Genomic DNA, 19,961 nt, shown 5'->3' with positions numbered 1-19,961 from the left:
TAAGACTTGATCTGCGTCTGCCAGCCGAGCATAGGGCACAACCCCGTGTTGGCGTGCAGCGCCGATGTCGAGTTCTTGTTACGGATCATACAATGGACATGGTCGCCACTTGACTCCATTAGATGAGCAGAGCTGACGGTGTGCTTTATATGGTTTTCCGGACGTCCCGGTACAGGTTGATGAGATAGGTGCTGACGCTTTGGGCTCGGTGGTGCGGAAGACATCTATCATTTCAGAGTGAAAGAGGAGGCTACTACGCCAGGGCACCTTCTACCGACACACCCAGGCTGCAGTCGAGTAGTGCCGATCTGACGGAATAGAGCCTCGGATGTTCGGTGATATCTCCACCCCTCCCTCAAGCCTGCTCTGCAGAAGCTACGACGCCCCTGTCCAGCAAACAGCCGATTCTGTGAAAGTATGTATATTTCTACACCCACTGCCGCCGTCCGGGCGTCTTGTCCCCAGAGGAGGCCCACACACGGGCCCGGGCCTGCCCCGACGGTCGGCCTCTGCCCGCCACACGCCGGCGGAGGCCCCGTCCGCCGGCCGCCCCGGACAGCACTCACACCCACACACAGACACACGTACAGGAGACACATCTCTGAAACACTCTCTCAGCCCCTGCCGACGAGTTATAAGGCACCTGCGATCGAACCGGCCCCGGGCAGGACAGCGCACTACGCTACGACGCCTATCCGCGGATGGACATTGGATAACTGACTGCGAGAGGACGCGTCAAACTATTGTCTGGAGCGAGGTAAATGTGGAAGTGCGAAACTTATTGTGGATCCGAGGTAACGAGATAACGTACAGGAAAATAAAGTCTTCAAAGCGTGAGCCCGTTAACCCGGATCTCGATTGGCCAGCGTCATGAAATACGATATGAAAAATAGACGATCGAAATAGCCAGCGTTAGACGAAGGCACCGCTTATCATCGGATGCCCAGATCATAGTGAAAAGAACAAAAATCAAAACTTGCCACATATAATTGGATGGATCCCTGACCAACCAGACAGAAAACGTCGTCGGAATATTCACTGTGTGGGTTAGACCACTCGGCATCCATAACAGCCACATATTTCAAAACCGGGCGTACAGCGGAGCGGCCGCGCCGTCACTCACCAGCGGCAAAGTACCGCGTCCATTCGGGCCGCGCGCGGCGTCCGGCGGTCCCGCAGCGGCGGCCGCGGCGCCGGCAGCGACCCCGGCCCAGCCCCACACTCAGCTGCGGCCGATCACAGGTAGGTGGCGGCCGGCCCGCTCAGGCCACCAGAGGGCCCCAGAAAAACTTGGACGGCCGCGCCTCGTCCTCGGTGAGGAAGAAGTCCTTGCCGTGCGCCACGAACTCGTCCAGGGTGATGGTGCCGTCACCGTTGACGTCAATCGAGTTGAACGACACGACCGCGTCCTGGTGGGCAGAGAAACGGGGTGAATACGGAGCGAACAACTCGGTAACACTGACACCACTCAGTTGTTATCACACTGGACAGTGGGGGTCGTTGAGTCAGTCAAACCAACTCATCTGCCAAGGAATAAATGACAGAAAATACGAAACCATTTACTTTTTATATAATTTTTAAACAAACATGACTCGTGGCAGATTAGGGATATCCACAATACACACACAAGTCCGTCGAAGGGCGGTTCTCCTATAAAAGAACGATAGAGTGGAGGCCTCATTATGCAAACCCACTAACGCCTCATCCCCCTGTCACATCCCAGAGCCTCCCCTAGTCTCGTATGCCACCCTGGGACCGTTCCAGTCAATCTCCAGCCGTTCCATCTCCACACTACAGCCACATACCTCCTCCGAGAGGCCGAGGCACTTGAAGAGCAGTTTGTACTCGTCCACGGAAATGTCGCCGCTGGCGTTATAGTCCACCGCCTGTCGATCAGAGTTACCAGGTCATGGCGCAGAACCCAGGACAAGCACGTCAGAATAGTAAGTCACTGCACCAACCAGGGTCAAGGCAGCAGGGCAAGGGAGCAGGTCACACCTCTGTTGGAGCAGCAATGCACGAACTAACTATTCGTAATACTCAATTCAATAAGCTGCCACGATTTAATATTGAACTACGACGTTGGCCTGCGGGTCATGACCTACGAAAGGAGCTTAGTTTTGTCTCTGTCCATGAGTGAAATTGAAGAGTCCGGTAGAAGCTAGACTTGGCCAGATTTGCGGACGCTGCAGCGGCTCTGCAGTCTGCAGACTGTGCAGAGAGCACTTTACATGTTTGTCCCCATCAGATAACGAGTTTATGCTTTGAAAAGATGGCGGACGACATGAAATGCATACCAATAAACTCAATATTCCCAATGACAGATTGAATTATATCAGTCAGTTATGTCCTCAGACATGGAGGGTCTAATCATGTGCAATACTTCCAATGCAACTGAGCTGAAAGTCGCTGTGATCACTACTAGGAATGTTTATTTTTAGTTTAATGGCATCGCCAACATTTCGGCGCATTTCGTAATGCTCGTACCGCCTGACGACTGGGCAGTCAGCAGGTCATGCAGTGACGTCGATCATACGGAAAATTGAACCGTGGTATGAAGCTATATGAACTAAAGATTGAAAGTCGATTGGTATATTGGATCGTGATTCAAAGTTATCCAATATACACCACTAAAATACAAAGTTCTTAGCAATTTTGTGAATTCAATCAGTCAAAATGAAGGGATTGAATCGGACGAATAAACTGTGGCCGTTGAAATTGATCAATGATCAATCGTTTTCATCGATGAGCAGATTTACACGCTTGAGAAGCTACCGCGAACACCCTTCCCCACTTAATCTCCTTGATAGCCCTCCGCAGCCCGGCGAGTCGGTACCTTGAACAGGTAGGGGAGGAACTTGTCGGTCTTTTTGGCCAGGTCCTTGGTGTTGACCACGTGCTCCATGGAGGTGAGCAGCGCCTCCTCGGTGATGAAGCAGTACGGGTCGTCGGACGCGCCCCAGTTGTTCTCCCATACGTACTGTGGGCAGAAAATGTGAAGCGTTGTTAGGCGAGATAATAATACACAATACACATTACACACAGTGTGGCCACTTGTATTTCCCCTATTCCTATCATACACATTACACAACTTGAAAGAAAAGATCGTACCAGGGTTTTCAGTGAGCATCGTTATTCAGTTTCGCGGAATGTTTCATAGTACAAAGGAAACAGTTCACTGTCAAAAGCTTACTCTAGCCCATAGCTGTCAAAACTGTAGCCTAGCCAGGTGTTGGCAATGTTTCAGAAACACCAATTAGGGGTCTGCGAAAGACGTCTGTGGAAAGCCTCTAACCGCCCGCCGACAGCTTTTGACAGAACGCGATCGCCCGAGCCAGGGTCAAAACAAGAAGCCATTGTCAGAAGGAAGACCAGCGCGGCGGTCCGCCGACGCGTCCTACCGCACGGCCGGCCGCATGAAGGCAGGCAGGACCGTTAGTGCTACACCGGCACCTCATGTGACGTCATTGGTGTAACAAAGCGTCATATGACGTCACTGAGGAACGGCCCGACGATCGGCCGCTGGACGATACGAGCAAAGACGAACGGAACTAGAGTCCGGGAACACAGACATTGCAGGGCCAAACCGTTATCCAAACAGAGTCTTGTCAGGAGAACCGGTCTGTGGGAAGTCATAGGGTGGTGAAAGGGTGAGCAGTACCAGAAAACTCAAGTCGGAGTCACGGTGAGCAAAGAGGATGTCCAGAGTGCCCAGTTGAAACTGACGACACTAACGCCCCCGCTATGAAAGGTGGATATAGAAGAGCGGGAAAACTGTCATCACCCACCTCTACGCCACTGGCCATGACCTTTGAGAAGTAAGACGGACCCACAGAGCCTCTCACGTCAATGAAACAAACGTCAGCAGTTCTGACGTCTGATGCGGCGTGAGGAGAGTGGGAAAACACACGGTGAGCCGTTAAGAGGAGCGGTGAAGACAGCGCCGGTGAGTGAGAGTCCCGGGAGTCATCTGCCGCCGGTGGGCACGGGGTTCACCGACCAACACAAACATTACTCACATACACCACACATCAGTGGAAGGGAAGTGACCGTCCTGAGCCGCCGGTGTGAGCCCGAACAGGCCGGGTCTCAGGTCGGTCGGAACAGAGGCAGAGGGTACAAACCTTTCAAATGAAAGCTCGGGATAAGAGCTTTAGATAGGAGCTCATGACATTCTAATTAAAAATTACCACAAATTATAGTTCCCTATTCAAAGGAAAGCTGTCCTCTGGAGCTTCAGCAGCGTAGCCACAAAGTGCACCAAACAGGTATCTCCCTTCGCCACAAAGTGCACCAAACAGGTCTCTCCCTTCCCGCTCCATGCAAGGAAAACTACCGATACCAGTAACATCGCTGAGCTTCTGTGTATATTTAGAATCGTTCGAACCCCGCCGGAGTTTGAGTAATGAGGTCGGCGTGCTGATGTGACTTCTGCCCTCCCCGAGTTCCCATGTCGGTACGTTTGAAAGGCTTCGTTACAGGCTCCTCATGGTCCATGGACCGCGCCGGTGCAGAGGGTATCAGACCAGACAGGACCAGTGTGGTCAACGCTAAACCCGTCTGCTGGATAGATCGCATTTACCGCGCTGCAGGCTTCCCAGTAATGGCATGACACAAGTAATAAAAACAACGGCTATTTCTGGCTGGAAAGGTTACAGAACAGCCACATGACTAACGACACAAATGTCAAACTAAGAACAGCAGAGTTTCATACCCACTGACTGCTACTACACAAAAAGCCTTTAGACTTTTTGAGGTTGAGCTGATCCATAGCTGATCCATTAGAAAAGAGCTTCAACTCGAGCAGAAGAAAATATGTTATCAAGACTGAGCCCAGACTTTGTAGCACCGGTCTCCTGACACGCCAAACCGCTCCTTCGGTGGTCAACGCCTCACTTATAGGGCAGGTCACTGGAAAACACGACGCTAACCATGCTCCCCGTCAATGTTCTATCGCAACACAAACACCTGTGAGCTCAGACACCACCTGAACACCTCATCTAGCTACCTCGCTGGTCTACCAACAGTGACCTTACCACTAGACGTATACCTGCTGACCTTTCGCCGTACTCAACAGACGCCCTCTGACTTCTGAGCGACACGAGCAGCCCGTCGCTGGGTGCTGTGCGCACGGACACACCTTTTCCTCCGATGGTGGGTCAGCTCACCAAAGCAGTTGTATCATCAGGCCAACAACAACACCTCTGAGCTGTCGACCGGACACCGACGAGCAGAACAAGAACCGCGCCCGCCAGACGCGCGCGCATGAGAGGTCTCGGCAGCTGCCCGGAATCCTGGACCATTCATTTGTCGAGAGACTCGGTAACAGTGCTGGAAGTTCAGACATTATCCTGGCTCCGCTAATGATCCTGGACGAGAAAATGCCAAGCTATGTGCCGTGTAAATAAGACGACGTTGTGAGATGATGGTACAGTTGCGCTAAAACGTTCATCATGACGAAGTGTTCCATCGAGCAGCTGCAACTAATGATACAACTGGACTACCTGTTAGCACGTCTAACACCACACGGAATTAAAATGCGAAGTCAAGTAAGAAACTGACCGTTTACCTCGTCAACAACCACACACAGCTAACATCCAACATATCTGATTGGAAGCACAATAACATAACGTTGTGTTGTAACATTTGGCGATCCACATTACATCCTTTTGATCAGCTTGTACCTGAAAAACCACTTCTTCATCCATCGCCGTTGTTACATCAGGCCGTCGCTGACCTCTGCGAGCAAGTGTGCTAGTAACCCAGGCCAAAAATGCCTCAACGGCGAGCCTGAGCAAAGGCACAGCACTGCGAACCAGATCGAATCCACGACACAAAAACCCGCTTCCTCGGCAGCTAAGAAGGCCGTGGAGAAGAGCTCAACCCACAACACTCTGTAAACTGACGCAAGGAAATGGGTTCACCGGATCGCCATACTATCGCTCCAACGGAGGCCTAAGGCCGTGACAGGCAACAAAAGGGAACCGGCAACTAAGGCTTCAGGCGGAACCCATAAACGATACAGACCCGGTAAAGGTGATAACGGTCACAACATTTGCAGCCGGACAGGTGGAACAGCAAAAGCGGGGCAAACAACGGCTATATTATTCATTTTTAATCGAGTTACATCGGTAACAGTTCATAGATAATCGACTCAGTGAGAAAAGACGGCGCCGAATGCTAATTATAATGAGTATGAGTCCTTCTACGATTCATCACATCATCACTCTATCGATGTAATTCATGTGTAAAACCACAGCGTTGCCCGGTACCTTGAGCTGCTGGATGAACTCCTGCTGCTGCTGTTCGTCCAGGTGTCCGATCTCGGCGAACTTCCTGGCCATGTCCTTGAAGTCGTCCCAGCTGACGGTGCCGTCCTTGTTGACGTCCATTACGCGGTGGTACGTGCGCATCTTCTTCTGCCAGATCGGTGACGTCCCCTGCGGCGACACCAGGTCAGGTCAGAACAGAAAGCCAGGTCAGGTCGGGTCAGTTGTGGGATCTGTCCGCGTCACGGGGTGGCCTGTAGGTTACCTTCAGGCTGTGAGCCGCCCGTGAGCCAACAACCCAAAACACTCAGTCACGAATAACTTGGCTCATGAACGTTCTGCTGACCATTAGCAGACCCAACAAACGAGCCGTGCCCGAAATAGCCATGGATCCGGTTTTCAATGCCGAACAATGGCTCGCTCGTTAGTCAGAAAGCAGCCTCCACCCACCGGAGACCCACAATGAGCTCAGCTGCTGCGCTTTGATCTGGGATCGTCCACATACCAGGGGATCAGAGATCGGCTCTGATGCCCCTACCAGCGAGTTCTGCGTGTATTGACGTCACCAGTCACAACTAACTCCGGAGTGAGGCAGGCTGATTGAAAGTGAGGCAGTCTTGTGCAATCTGAGGTTAAGCAGGCTTTGGGCTGCTGTGGCAAAACAAACCCGAGCTCAAAGCACCGACAGTTACAAGGCAGCTCTTGGCCTGGATTGCAAGATACTGGTAACTTAAGCAGCTATCATTCTTAGCTCTCACGAGAGTGTAGGAAAATGTAAGAACTGAGCACAAGATTCATCGAAATATTGAAGTTTAGCTTTTAATATTGCAAAAATCAAAAAAGATTTCGCCAACTGACAACCATTAGCCAGGTAATAAATGCTTCAACAGTTCACCATGCTCTACAGTCAGGTAAGTCGACATCCAATTAGGGTGCACCCGTCGTGCCCGACTCACCCTCTTTCCGAACGGCTTGCGTCCGTCGATCTCCTCATCGGAGTCGGAGTCTGAGGAGTCGGAGTCACTGGAGGAGGAGGACGAGGAGGAGGAGGACGGCCGCGGTTTGGAGGAGGGCGGCACCGGCGGCTTCTGGCCGGTAGAGTACTGGAGCCGCTGCTGCGCCACACACACCTGCGGAGAGAGAGGGAGGGAACAGTCGGTCAATGAACAGCCGAGAGAAAGGCGGGGAAATACAGCGGCACGGAACATGATAACATCTGTGGATTAGTTTTGAACGTAACGAACACGCGAGGCAAGGCATAAGGACCAAGTAAAAAACAGAACTCGTCTAAAATTGACGCAAATATTCAGTTAGTCGAACATACGACGGAAAAAACTGATTCATCACCACAAAACCATTAAACTGTGTGATTAATGAGGACTGGGCTGGACAAAAGAAAATCAGACTCAACGCGACCTCCAAATGTCAGCCAGCAAGTCTGCCACTCAGCTAACATTGACCACATCGCTCTCAAACCCAAATTGACTCGCGCCCACACTCAAGGTGCTTCATTTACCACAGCGCTATTCTTTCCGTCAACTTCCCTCCTAAAACCGACACTCCTGATCGGACGGCATATGATCTCATCCCGGTCGTCTGTAGGGCACACGGCGTCCGCCTCCGTCTCAAGGTCATATGGAGTCCAGTTCACAGAATACCCCACCAGCCGGTGATCCGTCCGTCCGGCCGCCGCGGTATACCGGGCCGGGTAACGGACAGTCGTGTCCTCAGCGCTGCCAGAAATAGCCGCACTGGCCGGCAGTCGGCCTCTGCACACTGTGCACAGCCGGCGGCCGGCGGGGAGCGGCCGCACGCAGCCGCCCGGTGAGGCAGGACGGATGGTCCAACCGACCGACCGGCGCGGTGAGCGGTGCTTCCGGGACGCGGCCGGCGCCCGGTCCTCCCAGGGGTGGAGGTGGGCGCGCCCGCTGCACGGCCGGCAGGGTAAATAAAACCCACAGGAGGCCGGAGCTGGGATGTCAGGCGACCAGCCGACCGAGAAGAGAGACAGAAATCGAAGTAGTTCAGAACGCCAGCAATCCGAAGCCCATCAGTGATACCATCGTTTCCTAGCGTCGGTCATTATTGCCAATAAGCTCGGCGTAAATAATATCATATATGAGAAACACCACACCGATTTTCTGTGACATCATCTGCTAGTGTAGGGGATCTCCCTGAAGACAGTCACCGCCTGGATACAAATTACAGATGTAATTGCAGGCTTCAGCTGAGCCTCGTACAACTCATCAGACACTCGATCCGTCTGGCCACCCAGGGCGAACTGCGGGCTGCGGCTGGGGAACTGATCTGGCCCCCCTGACTCAGGTTGTGGGCTCACTGACGGCACCGGTCATCACACGTCAGGCGGTTCAGGTAGACAGTCCAGACGGATGATACAACAGCTGAGCGGCTTGGGGAGACGGCTAGGCTGCTATGTCAAGGACAGAGTGGCTGCAAAGATCAGCCCAGAATCCCAAACTTCGCTTATTCATAAGAGGCCTGGTCACGCAGAAGCTGGTAAAATGATTCACCTCAGGCGTCACTGCCAGAGCTACGCCAATATATCAGACATAATAGCTCAACTACTCATGTTAAGTTCAGCTCAAGTGCAAGGTCAGACTGAGCAAGCATCTCAAGCTTCTCTGTGGGTTCGTCATGGTTTGTGGCTCCTCAGCAGCCGAAATCACCACCGGCACACGACTCCCGTGTAACCGCACTGGTCTACCGACGGTCGCCAGCGTCACCGCGCCGTCATCAGCGTCATCCTGCCGTCATCCGACGTGACCGACGATGACGCGCGCACGACAGTCGCCCATCGGCAGCATTCCAGCGACGCTAACCGGACACCAACCAGCCACTACGACCCCATCAGGGCGCGCATCAAAGCAGCCGGCGGCCGTCGCCAGCCAAGAACTCGCATGCATTACGCGAATTTGGCCGTCCGTGCGCCGTCCGACTCGGCAGTCTTTGGGTCGGGTGGGAGATGGGGAGGTGGCGGCGGCCGGGGCGGTACGGCGCAGCTCAGTGGCGGAGACTGGCTCAGGTACAGGCCACGGTGGTCGGCTAGATAACTCGAAACCGATACAGGGCCAATACCTCAGTCGCAGTATCGGTCAGGTCAGGCATTGAAGGACTGTTATCGTCTGGAGGCATTAAAAACAGGCGCTTTGTCCCCACAGGCGGGCCTCATACTTCGCAAAATAGCAGCGTAGCACGCAACACAGAAACAACTCTGTTTAAAAGGCGTCTGTATATGAATATCTAGCAGCAAATCGAGATACGTCTGAGAGGGGCAAGGGCAACCTTCAGTAAAACAAATGAAAGATAAATGCATTGCCTAAATGAAGCTGTTACTATTCGATTGAAGCCATGCCACAGTTGTCATTCGAGTGCGCCATTGCCTCACACGATAAGCGCAGGTCACTAACCGATAACGGCTTCTGTTCGCGGTTTGCTAGTTTTTGTCCAACTTGGCGAGCAAAGACGGGGACCGCGTGATATGATATCATTTGGATTCGCAGCCTGAACCAGGTAACCGAGTCACAAAGAATGGCAACCCTGACAACAACGCAAGCCCAAACCTTCTTCTCTCAACACATACGCCGTTATTTCCGCATCTTGGACTTGGCACCGGGCCAACTAGCGGTCAGCTGTGTCAGTGACGGAAGCCGGAAGGTCAGTGTGATAGGCATGGTGCGGAACAGACCTCTTCCGTCCGTCTGCGGAGGGGGGGGGGGGGAGGAGGCAGGAACACATCACACCTGCGGTCCTCAGACAGAACGGCCGGCCGACTGGGGACCGACGTGTCGCCTTCCACCTGAGCTAGAAGATGGCGTGGCGTGGTAGGAGGCGTCGATTGGCCTGGTCTGTCAATGTCAATGGCGTGGTGATCACAGGATGCCACAGAGACCTTGATGAGCCTCTGAAGTCCGCAAGTAGATAAACGGTGACACTTCTGTAAATGGTGCCAGGAAGTATGAACCAATCCGTGGTTCTTAAATGTGATCCGGGACCAAAGGCAAAAGCATCATGGAACAAGCAGATATTTCAATGCATCAAAGCGTAAGCTAGCCCGGCAACAGCTGAAACGCGTGTGCGTGTCTTTGAACGAGGAGCCGGCAGGCGCCCCCTCCCCTCCCCAGCGGAGGAGAGCGGATATGGCCTACTTCCTCTCCAGCCGGGCGCAGTCCAAGTGGCCAACCCTCGCCAACCAAACCTCAGAGAGGTAGGCACTAGACGGCCGGGGAGAACGCTGACACCGGGAAATACTTTTTAATTGTGGTCCCTGTGTCCACATGATCTCGTGAATCGTGATCCACATGTTTGAGCGCACAAACGGTAGGCATCACCCGCCACAGCCGTTATCATTCACACACCAGCTGAGTACACAGTACACAACACTTGTCGGCTCATCGACTCCAGCACGCGAGTGTGGACGGCCGCTGAACATACAAACGGGACGAAACCCAGTGACGGGTTATGGGACCGTCCGTGAGTCCGATCGGAAAGAGACGCTGACTCCATAGTAACGTGTTAAGTTGGGAGACGGTGCTTATGGATTAAAATTGGACTTATTTTTTAAATATGCTGGCATGAAGTAGTTGAAAGCTCTGAAGGTTCATCACAAGTCCATATTTTCGCATCCTGGACCTGGTACTGGGTTTCACACAATCAAAGAAGGGTGTCCTTTTTCCAAAGAAAACAAAAAACATGAATAATGTTGACAAAATATCAAATCGGCTTATATTAGAACCATAAACCATATGTATTAGCCATAAACCGGTACCACCCTAAACTGCTGATCCGCCCGTTCGCCTCGCTCCGCCACACACATCATGGTTTCCTCTCGTCCATCCGTCCATCGGCTCACAAGGCCAGCTGACGCAACTACACAGCGGTAGGGCACGCGTATTCGATCAGAGAACGACTCGACAGTCCGCCACACACTCAGTGTGGAGCGTCGACAGTAGGCTGCAGGAGGCGCCGAGGACAATAGGTAATAAGAACTCAAAATATCTCATTTGGCAAGCTAGTTAGATACGGGAGTCGTAACCGGTTAACATTGTAAAGAGGGATGTTACCAAAAAGGATCGAATGATAAATAGGCAAGCGTTTCGATTAATAAAACTAGCCAAATTGACTACAATTTACAAATAAACACGTGCAGCTTCGCATGTTGTGTACAGATGATTCAAGAAGAAGCCCCTTCGCTCCCCCTTCCCTTCCCTCTCACGTATGCTCCCGTTCAAAACAGACTGTGTAAACTGACCACCTGCAGAGAGCGTCTGCAGCACCAAACACGCCCAAGGCCAGCCCGGAGGACCCCCTACACAGTGCACGCATACTCCTCCCTCCCCTCCCCGGCGGTCGACCTACCCCAACAATGACACACGCAGTGGCACCACTGAGCCCAGACCGCCGGGGGCCACAGACGGTCACGTGACCGTCTGACCCGACAGGGCGCCTCTGTGAGTCTGCCTCGTCGTTCGTCTAAGACGTTTGTCTGCCATAATGTCTGTCCGTGTGTCTAGACGTCTACCTTCCGTTGGTCTGTCTGCTTGTCTGTCTCGCCTATCGTCAGTCCGCCCGTCGTCAGTCCGCCCGTCCCCCGTCTACGTCTGTCCGTCTGTCTCGCCTCCCGTCTCGCATCCCGACCGTAGTTCGTCTGTGCGTGCCTGCCCTTCACAGCACGTGCTCGGCAGGGGCGGCTGGGCACGGCGCCAGCAGCGCACATTAACAGACACCCGGCTCATTGGATAATGGCTAACTGCACCAGCCTGTCCCCAAAGGAGACAGCAGGCAATGAGCCAAACTGCAGAGACCACGTGCGCACGACGAGAGAACGACCGAAGTGAATGAATGAATGTGTTGCGAGATTTTTTGCCATTGCAACTTTTGGCTAAGTGAGCAGATACCGCAACAAGGGAAGGCAAAAACCGAACAGTAACGATGTCTACAAGTAAACCAAACCAATAAACCATCGCAAACCTTTGTGTAGCAGCTCATAGCATGTGTGCAAAGCATGCATTTTTACGGAAAGTGCGAGTGAGCCCCTGCGATCAATACCAGCGGTGCCCTTTGTTCGGTCCCCTTGCAGACCTTCCGGGGAGCGCGGACAGGGACGATGAAGGTGACGGGAAGGACAGGGGGAAACGACGACGGCACAACGACGGAGGCCAAATCAACACGAGGCAAGGACAGACTGCAAAACATGACCTTCAAGTCCCCTCTTAGAATGGGGCCAAAGGGGACAATAAGCGTCACGTAATAAAACAGGAAGAAAAGCAGCATCCACGTGTTGTCATGTAGGAATTTGGTCTCCTCAGCCATCCTTGGCCTGGACAAAGAAGCAAAAATCATGATGATAACGAAATGATACCCCTGAAAGTCGTGACTATTTGTTTTCAATAAGCAGCCAGCCGGCCGTCTGTATGTTCCATCCGCCTTTGGTGAGAAGTGTCGATGCCGCCAAGGCTTCTTCCGTGTTGCATCAGCAGCAATGGGTTCGATTCTTGCCTTTTCCGACATAGTCCATTCCGTGAAGGTAAGTCAGAGAGTGACAGTAAAGCCCCCAGACCGCCAGCAGCGTGACACGTGAGGACGAGGCCGGGATTCACGGCTCTCTCCTTCCCTTTTCTTCCGCAGGGTAACTCACGTAAGCTCCCTCAGAGTGACTCAACTGCTGCTTACCAAGACAGAGCGGAAAGCGAATTTCATCAGCTGCCTGCTTTGTCACGACCGACGACAAAAAAAAAAACCTGCAGTGTTGGAGCGGCGAGGCCAAACATTGGCTCTGATAGGCGCCCTTTTTCGGGCCGCTTTGAGCTTGTCACTCTGATAGTGAAGGATGGCATCCGAGACTCTTCCTTAGTCCCAAGGTAAACACAAGAAATGGGTGTTTGTTTAGATTTAGGAGGGGGCGTTCAAATGTTAACATGAATGACTGATAGGTGAAATGAGGTCGAAAGCTTTCTGGTGCAATAGACAATATTGACATCCTCAACAATACTTATCAAGGCGACGTGGTGCAGTATCGATTGTCACTTGTCTTCGGGCTGAAAACGGGTTTCGATTGGCTTTGCAATGGACCCAATGGCATTCATCGATACCGGAAATTCAATGACAATGACATTGGTACTGTGAGCGTGGAATATTGACGACCGACCATTGTCCATCAGCAGCTAAAACATACGGAACGTTTGTAAATTCTGAACGCTAAGGAATGGATTCATCACAATGTCCGTGAAAACGACTAAAACGGCGGTCCGCGGATAGGACAGAAAACATAGGAACTGACGACGCAGACTCCAGCCGGTGCCGGTAGCAGCTGATTTTGTCAGCTGTAGGTACTATCAGAACACAGCTGTGGGAAAGTGAACGATCGATTAGAAATCACACCGATACACTTCATATGAAATGAAACGAAAGCTTATGTCCAAAACAGAAAATATCCCCGCGCTCAAGTGAATGAATGAGAGTAAACGGGACGCAGTACGCAATCACTGCAGGCATTGACGTCCAGGGTTCAGCAACAAACTGGTCTTTCAGCAACAAAGGAGATGTCCCGGCCTGAGCCTTGCATAAATCTCGGAGCCACAGATATCATGAACCAGACTCTCTAGCCATTCCAATTCGGCGCCGCTCCTATCGGGTGGTCGTTTGCGACTCGCCCGGCTCGGCGTAGCAGTCACCGCGGCCGGCGCGCCGTCGCAGCCGACGATGACGCTCCGTCGCAGCCGACGAACCGGGCCGCCCAGTTCAAACGGGCGCACGTGCCGCCGGCGGCGACCGGCCCGTGCGGGGTGCAGGCTCTTTGTGCTCGGTACTCCTTGTTTACGGACCAGGGACAGCGGAAATCGGGGCTACAGAGCCTAGAGACAAAGCGATAATGAAACAGGTGCAGGGAGGGCAATGCTCGAGGTCAGAAAACCAAGGTATTTTAGACAATATGTGCGCTTCAAGCTAAGCATGGCGTTATAGGGGGAATATATCTTTTTGAAAAGTGACTCAAGCCCCTTCCTTCGACACTCGGGGGGGGGGGGGGGAGGACATAGGCTTCTTGGAACATCTTGTCCTGATAATATCTCTGGTTTCCTACACAGTTACACACCATTTTCCAGAGGCTTGTCTGATCAGCCAAAGGAAGACGCAGCGAGTATGATACACCGGTGTGTGTGCTGTGTAAAGCTACTGTCGTCGGGTCGGAGCCACGTGAGCTCTCAGGACAACGCTCGACTAACCTTGAACCGAGCCACACCAGGCGGCGGCGGCCTGACGACGATCAGCGGCGTGCTCAGCGAAATAAAAACAGCCACAGCGCTTCAATTTACTAGCCTACGACGATCATACAATCACTTAATAACATCCTCAGCGTTTTAACTAGTGTTTTCACGCGGAGAATGAAAGAGAAAACGGTGAAGAAATGAATGACTTCCGCTCTAATATCGCTGAAGTCGCCCCTGATCCGACAGCCGACTGACGAGGACTTCAGGAAGAAACCGGAAAAAAAATGGTGTGCTGGAACGAGGAATTAGGACGAAGAAATTACGTAGACTGTATGAGAACAGAAAAATTGAGTCACCATCCCACATAGCAGAGGGACATAAATCGATTCATAACAAGGCCAGCCTCGCAACTACTCCAACTCACTGAAAATTCGGTCACAAAAAATAACTGTCACGGGCCTGATCGCGAGCAGACCTGCCTCAATCCCGACCAGCCCGTTAAATGAGATACAGTAACAAAAACAAACATAAAATCGAGTCGCACTTTGACTTACTAGTGGCAGAGTCACAGGCCGTTGGACTCGGAGAGCCGCTGACGTTGACAAAGAAGATAGCCGCCTGGTCTGCGACCACATCAACCTCGCGGCCAGACGAGGGAGAGCCATCGCGGGCCTTCGTAAGTTCCTGACTTGTAAAAAGGTCTCAAATGATTCCAAAGGCTATAAGCACAGCACTTTCAACACAAGAACCAACAGCGCAGATCGACCGCCCCCTCCGCCGTCCGACTCCGCAGCGCAGCGCTCGTCACAGCTGCGGCGGCCGCAAACCGGCAACGGTTAGTACAAAATAAGACCGCTAGGTGTCAGGACAGGACAGCCTCCACGCAGGCGGTCGCCCTCCCAGAGCTCGAGTTCTGATAGTTTGGTGTTGAATAAAATGGCAAAGAAGCTCAGATTAGAAAAATTGTAAGCCATGGGATGAGATGAGGGACTTTTTACTGGTTATCCACAACATTCACATTCTGCAAGCACGTGGACATGCCGGGACGACTAACCAATCACAGAGCACGCGTCCAAGGCCATCCAAGCTCTACCAAATTCAGTGGAGCAGTTCAAGCCGTGGCTCGGCGGCTGTTGCCGTGGCAACCGAGCTCCAGTGGAACTGGTGGCGCCGGCGGTAGAGCGAGCTGCGGACGGGCGGGCGGGCATATTTACGTCTGGACAACGAGTTGCGTTGGAGAGGCCGGAAATAGTGGCGATTTCAGGACCGCAAGAATGGACCGTCATTGGGATGATTCTTTTTTAAACCGTGGACTGTTTTCAGCCAGAATTTAATAGTTACTACAAAATATTTTGTAATTACGTTTCCACCAAGAATGAATGCCACCTCGGCTAAATTTTTACTACTTTTGCATTTTGTCCAGAAGCATATAGTGCTGTTATATTGCAGTTTTAGCGCGTTTGTTACAAAATATGAAGCGGATAAGCGTCAGTGCAATTCATCAGTGCCAGAAGTTAACTTGAGGGAAGCTATGCTAATTGCTCTTGTCCATCCACTAGAAGTTATTAAATATTTTGCTTTGTGTATTCCAAAGGAGAGGGAACTATTTTATTTGTGCCTTCAGGCTTCATGTCAGAATTGAAGGTGGATCATTAAATTTTCAAGGCAGTTTACAAACAAGCATTTGGTCTATCTCGTATATAAGCAGTGGCTACTGGCTAAGAAGAAAAGTTGATCAATCCTGAAGTTCAGTCATCAACTCACCTTGTCAACTCAACATCGTACCTCAACTTGGCAGCAAGATCCCCAAGGACAGAGGATATATTGTATACCTACCTGTCCTGTAAATCAAAGCATTTTTGTGCCTGCAAAGGCTTAAGTTCTTTGTGGTGTGTTCGGAGTGAGGCTATATGGCCGTTTTTGTTGTATGTTTATGTGGAGATTGAATAAAACTGTGACCCTGTACTTGTTTGTATACTTACTATGGTCAAACAGGGAACAGCACATTCACATAACATACTCACCTAGCACCTAACTCATAGCTGTACCCTGCAAGTGCAGGCAGCAGGATCTGTACTTGTTCATGTCTCGAGCATTAACAAAGCACTAAAGTAGCTTAGTAATCATTTCCCACATTTTCTGAGCATCTAACATGACATACAGCAGTGCAGAGCAGCTTCAGAGAAGAAACACTTAAAATGCACAGACTCACACCAGCCACCCAATAAGCCAGTTCCTCAGTTGACTGTTTCCCTGGATGCAGCTTGGCAAGGTGAGCTAACTATTGGCAAGTAGAAGGTTAGCAGGTAAGATTGAGTTAGGGTGAGTTGAGTACCTACCTATAACTGGGTGCTACTGCTATGCAGGTCTTGGGTAGGCTGCAAATATGTGTGATGTTTGAGGTTAGGTCAGCTGTCAGGTTATTCAGGTATGCTCATTGCTCAGGTCACATTTTTATGGACACTTCGCAAATTAAAAAAACTAACATAACCTAATCTAAGCTAACCCAACTAAACCTACACAACTGCTGACTATAGGAACTAAGCACCTACCTACTTGTGCCTACATCTCAAACATGTCAAAGTAGAGTTCCTTGGTGGAAGATTACCCTCAGTACTTTTTATCCCAGCCTTGTGAAGAAAACTAATACTTCTAAGCTCTGAGTCACTGCTGGCCATCCACAGGAAGAAACGCTGAGACTGAGAGCTTTGCCAATGTATATTGGACCGACAATCACAATCACAAATGACTATGAACACATTATATGATCACATTGTTGCATGGATTGTCACATTGACAATTTTATAACAATCCTTTTTTTCAAGAAATACAGTTATGATTAACATCAAAATAAACATAAAGTAGATTTAGTGATCCAAGCTTTCTCCTCCAGTAGCAATTGAATGATCGCATGTTACATTTGCCAGACACTAAGTACCTGATGCTGGTGATGCACATTACAATCTGCATAGCATCTAAGCATAGTAAAGCTGCCAAAGTCCATTCATTCTAGATTTTTAACTTGATAGTTAGCACTAATTTATCTTGCTGTTGTAAGTTATCATTCAATTTCCAAACCAATGCATCAATATGAGCTCATCAGTCAACATTTTCTGGCATGATCCTGCTCAGCGCGCTCTTCAGTATTGCTCAAAGATCTGCAATATTATAGCTCGTTTTCGGCCAATAAGCTCTTTTAATTTAACTTTTTCTTGCTGATGTATGAGCCCGATCAACTTGCGGTTATCAACCAAAATTTCATAACTTCAAGTTCAACTTGATATTGATATTGCTCAGGAGTCAGGACCTCTCTCTCTGTCAGCCTCCTGGATAGTTCGGATTGTTTTCAGTCACATGCTTCTTAAATATGATATAAGTCAATCTTAAGGGATTCAAAATATCCAACAAAACGACGTACAAGAGTACGGAAACCACCAGATAAACTTAAAAAGCGCCTTGGAACAGAGCCAAGTGGTGCTCCATTTGTTTGTTTACAATGATTGTAGTGCTGATGTATTTTTAGGACTCTGAAGGTCAGCTTATAAAAATGAAACGTTTTTACAAAAGTTGTAAGGCAAGTAATATTTATCTGAAAGAACTAAAATATTCAAAAGCCAAACACTATGAAATACATGAATCGGAACGAAAAAGTAACCCAAAAATCCAGCCTAATCACCGGCTCCTAAAACTGCAACAAAATCAGCACTTTTCCCCGCAACTCGTTGTCCAGACGTAAATATGCGGCGGGCGGCGGGCGCGGCGCGACTCAATGTAAACAGAGTCGCGGGGCGGTGAGGTTCTGTTGGAGGGCGGTCGGATTGCAGCATCATTTCAGTTACCGGTTGTCGGTGAGGAAGGACGGCGCCGAGTCGACCTCTGACTGAGACCTCGAGTGACCCGTTGGACCGCCATGAACACCCTGGGGAGACTGATGGGGGTGACGCTGAGGGCTGCGGCCTCTCGACCTCACCTGACCTGTCGCGGAGTCGGCATCGGACAGCGCCAGAGGATGCTCTGCTACCAGCACTACTGCACCATCCAGAGGGCGGTAAGCATCGAAAACACTAGCCCCCCCCCCCTATCGATATCGGGGCTCTTTTTCACAGACGACTTTTTACGGGACTCTCTTTTACGCTACGGCTAAGTCGATTTGGACTGTTCTTCATTCTTGGCCATTTCTTGTCTTCGGAAATTCGGTTTTTCATTTAAGTGCAGAAGTCAGAATATCAACAAATTGTAAGCTGCTGCTAGAACAACCCAATCATATCGTTGGTTGACGGTTGTTGAATTTGAGTTCTTGTGAGTTGTGATCAAATCTTTTCTCGCATTACCTTTCACCGAGACCTAATGACCCGCGCCAACCGGTTATTGTTATGTAAGAGAGCGTCTTTGCAGCTGCGGACCAGGACGGGGACATCGATTGATCATGACCTGTCATCATCATTGTCTCAACTCTGGACAGACAAAGATAGACAGCGGATAGAACTCCGAGCATTCGTCATGTTACAGCTGAACTGGGCCCGTATGAGAACAACCTGATATGTGCGATTTATTACGATCGTGATAGTACACTTTGCTGCATCCCGTGCACCTTTGTATTTACCGTTGATAGTTTGAGTTAGATGCTTTCCGTGCACCTTTGTATTTACCGCCGATAGTTAGTTACCTTATCAATAAAAAAAGGCAGAACGACCACTTATTGGCTGGGCATCTTCGCTTTCGATGCATAAATTCACGGTCGGTGCCCACTCAATGCTTCATTCAGGGCACTAAAGAGTCGCTTCATTCATCCCTTCATTCATTCATTCATTCACTTCCGGCTGTTTGCCGTAGTGAAGCGCTATTGGGAACCTCCAAATAGAAGATGCTGGAGCCGCTTCGATCAGCTGACAGAACTCCCATAAAAATAAAAGCTTTGAAGCGCACGGTTAAGTAAATCGTCATTTTTAAGCCATATTCTCAAAACAAAGAGTTGTGCCGGCCTTACTACTTCTACGCTCGGATTACGACTTCTTGCAAATCCGCAGCCCCACTGCAGTACGTTCACGATACAGTACGAGCTGCGCCACCATACACCGTCGTGTGCTGTTGTCGAGCGGCTGTCAGACCCTGATCAGCCGGATTAGTCAGTTCCGAGCCGATTAAAGTGAGAAGGTCTCTTGGCCCAGCTGCATATCCGGTTATTTAGTCGGCTCAGTTGGACACAGGCTAAGCGCATTGTTTGGTTTCGACAGGCTTGAGTGCCGTTTTCTCAAAAGTCAAACTTTGTAATTTGGTGGAATCAAGTTTTGCTCCCCGGCTTTTTATTATTGCACGCCACGAACTTTTGAAGTCCTGGTTTTTATCCATGATCAATGGTATTTCCTCGCCTATTGCTTATCACCATCCGATCCACCTTATTTGCGATCGCTAATTAGAGTCCACGAAGTGAATGTAGCGGCATGACTGCTAGGTGATGCTTCCTTAT

General features: G+C 50.6%; 2 protein-coding genes across 2 annotated transcripts in view; one reads left to right on the top strand and one right to left on the bottom strand.

Moving 5' to 3' along the window:
- Positions 1-405: 405 nt before the first annotated feature.
- LOC122364879 (sarcoplasmic calcium-binding protein-like) lies at positions 406-15,590 on the bottom strand. The gene is made up of 6 exons (XM_043335683.1): positions 15,049-15,590; positions 7,226-7,399; positions 6,273-6,440; positions 2,837-2,980; positions 1,806-1,886; positions 406-1,409 (listed from the first exon to the last, which is right to left on the bottom strand). The coding sequence occupies exons 1-6, from the start codon at positions 15,157-15,159 to the stop codon at positions 1,263-1,265; spliced, it is 825 nt and encodes a 274-aa protein (XP_043191618.1). The 5' UTR covers positions 15,160-15,590; the 3' UTR covers positions 406-1,262.
- Positions 15,591-18,218: 2,628 nt separating this feature from the next.
- LOC122364880 (sarcoplasmic calcium-binding protein-like) overlaps positions 18,219-19,961 on the top strand; it is a 31,263-nt gene continuing 29,520 nt past the window's right edge. Inside the window, exon 1 of the mRNA XM_043335684.1 lies at positions 18,219-18,542. Within this exon, the coding sequence (XP_043191619.1) occupies positions 18,405-18,542 (138 nt within the window). The 5' untranslated portion in view covers positions 18,219-18,404. The remainder of the gene's footprint in view (positions 18,543-19,961) is intronic.

This window comes from Amphibalanus amphitrite, unplaced genomic scaffold, assembly GCF_019059575.1.
Source record: "Amphibalanus amphitrite isolate SeventyFive unplaced genomic scaffold, NRLGWU_Aamphi_draft 000704F_arrow, whole genome shotgun sequence".
Classification (NCBI taxonomy): domain Eukaryota; kingdom Metazoa; phylum Arthropoda; class Thecostraca; order Balanomorpha; family Balanidae; genus Amphibalanus; species Amphibalanus amphitrite.
Note: the sequence above shows the minus strand (reverse complement) of the source record. Positions and strands in the feature narration are given on the sequence as shown.